Source organism: Anopheles darlingi, chromosome 2 (assembly GCF_943734745.1).
Source record: "Anopheles darlingi chromosome 2, idAnoDarlMG_H_01, whole genome shotgun sequence".
In the NCBI taxonomy this organism is placed as follows: domain Eukaryota; kingdom Metazoa; phylum Arthropoda; class Insecta; order Diptera; family Culicidae; genus Anopheles; species Anopheles darlingi.
The window spans coordinates 78,361,565-78,371,056 of NC_064874.1; the positions used below are offsets into that span (position 1 = coordinate 78,361,565).

The 9,492-nt window shown below is 49.4% G+C and overlaps 2 protein-coding genes across 3 annotated transcripts in view; one reads left to right on the forward strand and one right to left on the reverse strand.

The window, feature by feature from the left end:
- Window positions 1-9,492, forward strand: part of LOC125960040 (cGMP-dependent 3',5'-cyclic phosphodiesterase-like) — a 427,252-nt gene that overhangs the window by 340,736 nt on the left and 77,024 nt on the right. The window lies entirely within an intron of this gene.
- LOC125960047 (protein borderless) overlaps window positions 4,908-9,492 on the reverse strand; it is a 7,210-nt gene continuing 2,625 nt past the window's right edge. The window contains exons 2-8 of the mRNA XM_049693200.1: window positions 7,574-7,796; window positions 7,211-7,495; window positions 6,998-7,146; window positions 6,509-6,769; window positions 6,007-6,442; window positions 5,695-5,925; window positions 4,908-5,620 (exon numbers count right to left, since the gene is read on the reverse strand). Coding sequence (XP_049549157.1) covers window positions 5,382-5,620; window positions 5,695-5,925; window positions 6,007-6,442; window positions 6,509-6,769; window positions 6,998-7,146; window positions 7,211-7,495; window positions 7,574-7,796 — 1,824 coding nt within the window. The 3' untranslated portion in view covers window positions 4,908-5,381. The remainder of the gene's footprint in view (window positions 5,621-5,694; window positions 5,926-6,006; window positions 6,443-6,508; window positions 6,770-6,997; window positions 7,147-7,210; window positions 7,496-7,573; window positions 7,797-9,492) is intronic.

A 9,492-nucleotide genomic window follows, 5' to 3' on the forward strand; every position in this document is an offset into this window, starting at 1 on the left:
TCCATCGATACGGTGCGTGGTACATGGATGTACCGTCGGAAGGAACACATGTGACACGTTGGGTCGCTTTACGACGACGACGACGACGACGATGGCGAAGACACCACCACTACACTACGGCTTAGACGATTGTGAGCTGGGAGGGTTCATTAAAATTTATAAATTGACTGTATGCTGCCTGAATTTATAAGCCATTCTTGTGGGTTACCCTGCGTCTTGAGTTAACCCTCGGCTATCCCTCCCGTTTCTGTTCTTTCACCTTTTGTCCCGTCCGTCGGTGGTGCGTTCTAGCAGGGACGGCCAGTAAGCCAACATCTTCCTTACACGCTGTCAACGCGCCTTACCGGGTGATGAGATGATGCGGACGAGGGAGAAGGGGTGTGTGTCTTAAGGTACTCGAAACGTGGTTGAAACGTGGCCGTGGCCAGAGCAACCCTTTCAGCGTGAACTCTGGCGAAAATGAAGTGATATCAACTAGTGCAGCACGGTAAACAGTTTCATAAAACAATCCCTCTCCTGCGGGGCGGTAAAGGTAGGGCGACGTTCTTGCTGGAGGGAATCTACTGAGCACACAGACACGCCGAAGAAGATGATGTGACACGCAGCTGGATTGAATGGATTGCGGACATGCACGCCATAGTGCAGCTAACCATAACCTCATTTTACTGTGAGTGCTATATTAGCTAAGGTTTCTCAATGCTGTGTTTTAATAGCAAAAAGAGTAGAAACCAAGGGTCATGTAAACGATGATAACCTTTTGTACTTTTTAGGTTCTGTGTCAAAAGGCCTACTGCTATTCAGGGTAAACAACTATTAAAATCCTTCCGTTGTATTTTTTAACAGCAGAAACACATGATCAAAGTATGCAACTATTTTTACATCGCTCTTTGTTGTGGCTGTCGTCGTATGGATTTGACCCATCGTCCTCTTGATTGACATATCGACCAGTCTGCGCTAGCCCCCTTTTATCATTTAACTAAAACTGCCTCACAAAAAAAACCAAAGCTCAATGTGAACCATAAATCAACAAAATTGTACTGAATGGCGCCAGTGACAGGCTGACGACGGTGAATGCAAAACCATCTTATTAATCACCGCTTCACGAACCAACTGAAAAGCGAGCGAGCAGTATAATCGACAGCCCAGCCCCGCCACAGAAAGGAGATCCTTTCAAGTGGTCCATTAGCCTGACGGTATCGGAAATAAAAATCACATCCTCCGTTACCATATACCTCTCTTGGCTTCTTCTGTGGCTCCAAAAAAAAACCCACGTCTCTGTCCCGTGTTTTCAATGAGCCCGTTTATGTGCCCGTATGTTTGGCACCGGGAAACAATGGAGAGCATAAATAATGGACTAACAATTGGGTTCGGGTTTGTGCAAGCACCGTTTTCGCTCGTTGGCTATTCAGAACGTCTTTTAGGTGATTCCAGGGCCTCGCCGTTTGCAGCCGTCCCAGTACCAGTGAACCATTGCCATTGTTTTCCCACATTGCTCCCACATTGACCAGCATCAACAGCAATTTTATTGTCCTTTGATCCGAATACGGGATGCTGGGAGGGGCGAGTTTGCAGAACGAAAGAAGCAGCAGCAGGCGTTCCGGTTCCGTGTGCAGATTTTCGATTTTCGCTTTTCTCTGCTGGTTTTCACTCCTCAGCACCGGTCACCGAGTGGTGAAATGTAAAAAGCAAGAACGTTCGACACAAACCTCTGCAGCTCTAGCTGAATAAATTGGCGAACTTTATAGCTGGTCGCGCGGTGGAACAACAACGCCAAAAACGAATTGGATAATTTTGTTATTTGGCCTTTTAGCAATAGTTTTTCATTTAATGTTCGAGAATCGAGTTGCTTGTCTGTATCTCTAGTCGTTTTGTATTGTCCAGAAGCCACTTATAAAATATCAATTTCAGCAAAACGGGAAACAACTAGCTCCGGTCCAACAATGAACAACCAACTCACGCTAGTTGTTTTCGAGTACAATCCCTTCTTCATGCCAACGTGGCATCGCTTGCTAACCCTTTTACAGCTTCCGAAGCTGCCGTGAACCACGGCCAGCCATGCAAAATGCAAATATCATCTCGGTGCAGTGTGATGGAAATTGAATAACGTACGATGAGATGCTGAGCTGAGAAAATCCAACTAGAAAGCGATGCGCCACGGACCGACGAACAACACGTTCACCTCGAACGTTATGCTGAACAGCACCACGGTGCTCGCCGCTGATCGTTGTTTTGTAGTTTCTCACTATTCCATTTCATGCTGCCTTGTCTTCGGTGCTCGCTGCTTGTCGCAAATATTTCCTTGTGTTAATTTACTCGTGCTCGTAAAGCTCAATAAAGACCTCGCACCATCGGTGAACTGGTAGTGGATGGTACGATGGTCCGGTTGCTCCGATGGTCACCAGCAGGTGAAGGTCGGGACCTGGCCCCTCGAAAACCATCCCAGCATCCATTTGGAGCACGAGTGTACAAGTGTGTGGCTTCATTCTTTCTTTTATTCAGTTAGTGGTGGTCCCCGGCAACTTGTTGGATGCTGCGCACACCAACCAGGAAGCACGGAGCGGTTCGGTGAGCTTTCAGAGAACGTTGAGTTCATTCCTTGGAAGACGTAACCATCGAATTGCGTCCACGCGCACACCACTTTGCCCATTTTTACTGGCTGGCCCTTTCATTGTGCCGTGAGATTTGGCGTCACGGAATTTATTGTTAGAATTCAATGGCTGAGTAAGTTCCCTTTGTATTCGTATTTCTTAGCACGGCATCAGGTTGGGCCACCAGTAACACCGGCTGCTGCTGGTGGTTGCTCGAAGGATACTCGCGCGGAAAGCGAAAGGAGCAAACTTTTCCATTATCTTCTTGGTCCCTGTCTTTCGGGTTGGTGGCCCCTGAGCTGGCTTGAGGTTAGCGTTTGCTTAGCCCTTCTGCCACGTGCCACCCGACCTTTCGGCTTTCGGCTGTTGCTTCCTTAACGCTTTAGCGAAAGCGACCGGTGTCGATGTTTGTCGGTAGTATTTTCCAAACCAACCCTTCGCACCTTTTGTGCGTTGTTTTTCGTTTACGTTGTTGTGTGCCGGTTGGAATTCTTTTCAAGGAGCCACCACCCCCACGATTGCCGTTCTCACATACACAGCCCCTAGGTCGGTGGAGGGGAACTAACTTTTAAGAATACCTTTTGCGCTCGAGCCTGACTTCTCGACAAAGCGCAGGCTTTGGTGTTGGCTGACTTGCGGATGACTTACGTCAACGGACTGTTCGTTACTTTTAACTACCCATCCGAGTGCGTCTACTGTAATGTGCCATGGTTGATGAGCCATGGCTCACTGACGATGCCGATGGGAAAGGAATCGAGCTTATGGTTGGCTTCACAGGAGCAATAAGACACAGAAGAATGCTCTGGAGTGATGCCTGAACGTAATGCTAGCTTCATAAAGCCATTTTGTATCGTAATTACGATTCCAACGCAAGTTACCAACAGCAACCTTGTTACCACTGCTAAGCCACTCAAACCAGAGACCGACCTTGCTCGGTTCGGTTCGGGTTCAGTGGTGCAGTGAGCACACACATGTCGTCATCCAATTCCCCGAACGTGAATTATTACAAACCTTACGGTCTGCGCACCAGACCGGTAGAACAGTCGTAAGGATGTTGTAGCTTACGGAGCTGCTACAAACGGGACTCAGCATCATTTTACATCGCCTGGGACAAGGGGACGGCCGATGGAGATCTCGGTAAAGCTAGTTATAACTCTGCTCGCCTCGATTTGCAATGAGCATCCCACATAACCTCAACTCGCCGGGACACCTGCAGGCCCACCAAGGCTACCTAGTTGCTACTGTTGCTAGGTTGGGATTAGCTTTGACTCATTTCCCATTCTCGTTAGCTCGCCGTACCACACTGCAGCGGAGGTTGAAGCTTTATGCCGGCTTCAGGTGATGACAAACAGACAACCACCCTGAGGCCGTTGTTAATGCTGACCGAGCTGTAAACACCTCTTGACACGGACTGTACAGTAAGCTCAGTGTGCTGGCCGGCACACGGACACGTTGGTTGATTGGATTAGTTCATGAGTAATTTCGGCAAGCGAACATATGAACTAATATGACAAGGCCAATACACCTGCACCTACACATGACCTGTATCGACCTTTTTGCGAAGTACGACGGATGATAAAATGAATTGCCCATCACTGGCGTTTGTCACCGACTTGACGTGGTAATATCAGCGTCCACAAAGCAAACTCAACATAACGAAGAATGAATGACCATCCTCCCTTCTATGAATAGCTACAACGTACCTTTCAGCATCGTGATAACGAACCGAGCGGAGTTCGAGTTAAGTGCTTTTAGTTACCACCGCTCAACAGTAATCTCATCAACGTCAAGTTATCAGTTTAAAGTATGAACAGTAGTGGCATCAGTAGTAGCATCAGTAGCAGCAGCAGCATGATGTGAAGCTGCTGAAGCTGTTGCTTCAATTTCAAAGAACCTTACAACCTTGTGACCAGTGGAGTCCCGCTGGTTCATGCCCTAAGTCATCCATATCTCGGCAGCTTCATGAATAGTGCATAGCATGGTGAGGAGACTGGGCGGTCAATCGATTCTAACGGAGCAATCCAATGCAACCGGAGGGTTAAAAGGTCTTGACTCACCTACTTCAACGATATCGCCACGTCTACTTTGATTTGTCTTCTGCCAATGCGGACCTGTTAGATCGGATTACGAGATCCATCAGGACTATGCGACGACGCCAGTATATGCTGGCTAGCTTTGATCTGGTGAATAGATTCACAAAAGACCCTACAGGTCCGTCTGCGTCGTCGTGGTATCCGTCGTCGATGTAATCAATTTGGATGCTACAGGTCGCCCTCAAGCCGTAGAAAGCATCTCCAATAACGGCTCCTCTCTGGTGGCGAATGTGTGGAATGGTGAATCGTTTATTTGTTAGCGATAAGCAACGGTTCGTTTGGGGACGCGCTGGATTCCGCCAGCCAGCCGTCCTCTCTACAAGCTACATAACTACTTCACGATAGCTTACGATAGCATTAAATCTAGCAAATGATTCCTTCATTAATACTACCCGCAGACATCACCCATCGTTCTTCGCCGTTCCCATCTCCAGCTCTGGAAGGTATGACTATTGCTCGACCGACGATTAAACGACGCCTCTACCGTCGACGAAGATGATGAGTGCTAAACCGAGCTCGAGTAACGTGGAATGGAAGCAGGCAGCACATTGTTGGCAGCTCGATAACTGAAACAATTTGATAGTTTGGAACGAACGCACAGTGTAACGCGCTGACACCGTGATGACTCCGTGATTGGTGATAGTTCTTTCGAACGGATAACCGGGTATGATGGTGGCCAACGCCGACCGGAGAAGGGGAATCATATTTTCACATTTTCCGCCTCACGCAGCTTCCGGATTCGGTTGCGCTTCATGTAGAGCAGGATGCTAATCACCGCCAGGCAGAAGAGCAGTATCAGGACACCGCTCACCGTCATCATCTTGACGCGTCGATACGGATAGACGTACATCTCGAACTCGTTGCTACCGCTCGTGTAGTTTGTGGTCGAGAGGGCAAACACCTGGAACGTGTACATCTCGTCTTCGGTTAGGTTTTCCACTGAAAAGGAGGGTGGGGATGGTAAAATCGAAATGAATCGTTGGCATTGGGTGCTGTGACGAGTGACGACTTACGAACGTAGTGCGTTCCGGATGTTTCCACGCTACCGTAAAGCTTGTGTTGTGGTTCGATCCACCAGCGCAGGATGTAGTACCGCAGCTGATCCAATCCCAGCTCCGGTGGTTCCCAGTGTGCCACGAAGTTGTCCTGTTCCTTGCGTACGAGGAAGTTTCTCGGTGAGCCGATCTGGCTGAACTGGAGCAGTGCATCCTGTAGCCCATTCTCCGGTTGTTCGAATTCGGTTGCTGTGGAAGAGTCAAGAGCGAGAAGATTTCGGTTTTAGCCTCAAGAGTGGACGAGCACTACACAATCAACGTCAAACTTACGCTTGGTGAAGTAACGGAAGGCCTTGCTGAACATGCCGTCACCGTAGTTATCTTGGCACAGTACCATAAATTCGTACTCCCGAGCCGGTTGCAAGTTAGTGATGGTCGCCTCGAGCACGTGTTTGTTGCTGACCTTAAGCGTACGCCACTCGGGCGCATCGGCCAACCGATACCAGATGATGTAGTCCAGGTACTGGCGGATGTAGCCCGGTGCCCAGCGTATCGTGATGGCCGTATCGGTGCTGTTACCGGTCAGATTGTACGGTGCCCGCGGCGACACGTTCTCGATCATGATCTCCGCATCGGCCGTTATGGTCGCAGCCTCGTTCGTTGCCTGACATCCGTAGATCCCGCGATCCGCTTCGACGATATCGACGATCGTCAGGTTACCACCGTTCACTTCGTGTCTTCCGTGTGGTAGCAGACTTCCATCTTTCTAAAATTCCCACATAGAAAAATAAGGTTAGTAAACGCGATTCAAAACCAAAAAAGTCTCTAGTACCTTAACCCAGTTGATAAGCGGCACGTGATAACCGTCGCGATCGCGTGCATCGCAGTGCATCTCGACCGTACCACCGATCTTGGTGACGTACACGAGTTTCGGTTTGAGCGTAAAGTGTGGTGGCCGCTGTACGATCACGTTGATGATGGGCGACGGTCCATCGCTGCCGAGATCGTTGTAGGGCGTGCACGAGTACCGTCCGGCGTGGGAATCGTCGACCTTGTCAAACTGAAGGCTTCCGTTACGATTATAAAACACTCCCTGGAACACGAGAAAAAAATCAGTTAGTTTACTTTCAAATGACATAAGTTTATGTACAAAGTCTAAAATAATCGCAAGCATAACGGATATTTTGTTACAGTTAAATTCCCCCATTTGTTCCATAATTGTGATATGCAGTTCATCTTGAACTTAACAGAAATAGTTATGTTAGTCACTCGCTTCGCTAGCATAGAATTGGGAAACATTTTCCACAACGACCACACTCACCTGTACGTTGTAGGGATCGAACAGGAAACCATCCTTCTCCCAGCGCAGATTCTTAAGCGGCGGATTAGACCGGAAATGGCAGTCCAACACGGCCGACTCCCCGTACGGAATGTACACCTCCTTCGGTGCATACACCACTTTGGCCTTATCTGAGGAGTGAAAAGGCAAAACATAATCGTCGAATCGTCGACCGGACGAACAACGGACACTCACACTGGACGTTCAAGTAGGCGCTGGCCGACTGGGTGTCATTGGCCGAGTTGCGGACCTCGCATGTGAAGAAACCGAGATCGCTCATCTGGGTCGGGTTGATGGTGAGGCTACCGTCCGGGCCCATCATGGCCCGGTGGCTCAGATCGTAGTACTGCAGTAGCGACTCGTTGTCCTTGTACCACTCGACGAACATCGTCTCCGGGTTCTGCACGGTGCAGTGGAAGAAAGCCGGATCACCCTCCAGTACGGTCTGGTTGACGGGCGGAATGCGCAGTAACGTGCCACCTAAAAAGGGGAGCGAAGAGTATTTCACGTAAAGCCAATCAGCGGCCAAGTCCATTCCATTCCTTCGTTCTAACCTACCGAGCACGGAAATGTGGAACCAGGTACCATTGTTGCGCTTGTTCGGGACGCGGTTCGGGAAGATCACCTTGCACTCGTACCAACCATTGTCGGATTCGCGAATCGACGTCAGGTTGAGCGATGCCTTACCGTACAGGATGTCGTTGTTCAGCAGCGTCACGCGCCCAATGTACGTCTCGTACGTGTTCAGCACACCATCGTACAGCGTGAAGACGGGTTTGTTCTGGTGAAGTGAAATGCAGTGAAAGCCGAATTCAATGTCGGTCAGCATAGCCTCTGAGCGTAAATTGAATTGCGTCTGTAGCTGTGTAAGCTCATCCGAGCACGCTGCATTTGTATGCACAGAGCAACCGACGATATCCCCGTGGAACGTTCCTTTTACAGACCGCCCTGCCCTTGATTAATCGCTTCTTAAACGATGATTAATGTGACACCGTGACCCACAGATGGCATGAGAAAAGGTCGTTCCAGCGTTCGTTGCCGTTGCAACGCGCGGTTGCTGCACGCAGGCGACGTACGCACCGCACCGCACCGCACTGACCACTCGAGGTTGCCAACCGCACGCTACCGCCCAATGAAATGATAATTGTCATTACCACCACAGAATGAAACGGTTCCGGCCAGCCGGTCGTTCGACCGACCACCTCGCAAACACGCGGTCTAGCTCGCTAAACGATGGCTCATCCCGCTAAATTGGCCACAGCGGTCGCTGGTCCTCCGCACCAACCATCCAACCAACAAAACCACCAATCGCCTTGAGTCGATGGCTCCCAAACGAGCGAATGACGTTCGCCGGCGTTGGCTGGCGAGGAAAAGAAAAAGCAACGCGGCGCGGCGCGGCCACGCAGGCCAAGCGCGCCCAACTCAACCGCACCGGGCACCGCACTTCAACGGTTCGCCATTCATTATCGAATTAAGGTCATGCTGTCTTAGAAATGGTAATGAATTTATTGACAATATCATTTAAGCTCAAATGTGGACCCGCGAAAACTCGCCGCGGACCGGTCGGAGCACCCATCCGCAGGCCGCGATGGCCAAAAACCGGCGATGTGGTGGTTGAGGAAGCAAATTTGATAATCAGCCCGCGGAAATTCGAGGGACGTTGCTGTATCTCAATTTATATGTTCTAATGAGCCTCTTATCTCAGTTTATTTCAAAATTGTTCCGATGAATTACGATGAATGCAACTCAAGGTGTCTCTAGTTTGAGGTAAAGAGTATCCACACTTGCTATACCATAGGATACACGAGGTCAGAGTAACCAGTGCTTCTGCAATGGACGCTACAGATCCCGGGAAAGAATTTATTCCCCCAAAAAACATGAAAGCTAATAGTAATGATGTGGATAATTTTAGAGTACTTAATTTGAAAAGTTCGAGTTTGTACTTTTTTTGAGTTTGTACACTATTTTACAGGCACCCAACTTACGACCTCGTTAGCTGAAATATCAAAAATTATGAATTAAAAACCCGTCACGGAAAACCAAAGCAGGCGGACATTCTGCAACATTGGCTGTTGGCAAAGCTGACTGCATCAACCTGGTACAACCACTGCTCTCCACTGCCCAGCACTTATTGTTATTTTTCAATTATCCCTGTCCCTCCTGCTCTCCCGTTTGTTTTGTTTCGCCATTTAGACACTCGTCTCCTACTGCGAACAGCGGCGACTGATACAGACTTTCAAAAATCCCCTTGTCCCACCAAATAGCCCCTCCTTCTACCAGCAGCTGATCGCAATTTCCTTCCCGTCGTCTCACGGATGTAGCGGAAGCTTTAATGCTTGGCCGCCGAAGGCCGACGGCGTCATCCTCTCAAAGGGCTTGTTGCCAAAAACCGACCGGGGCCGACGGTTTCAATTAGTGTCAACCCAAGCCAAGCACGCGCCAACTGGCCGACACGCGATGGCGTCTCCGCCCCAGCT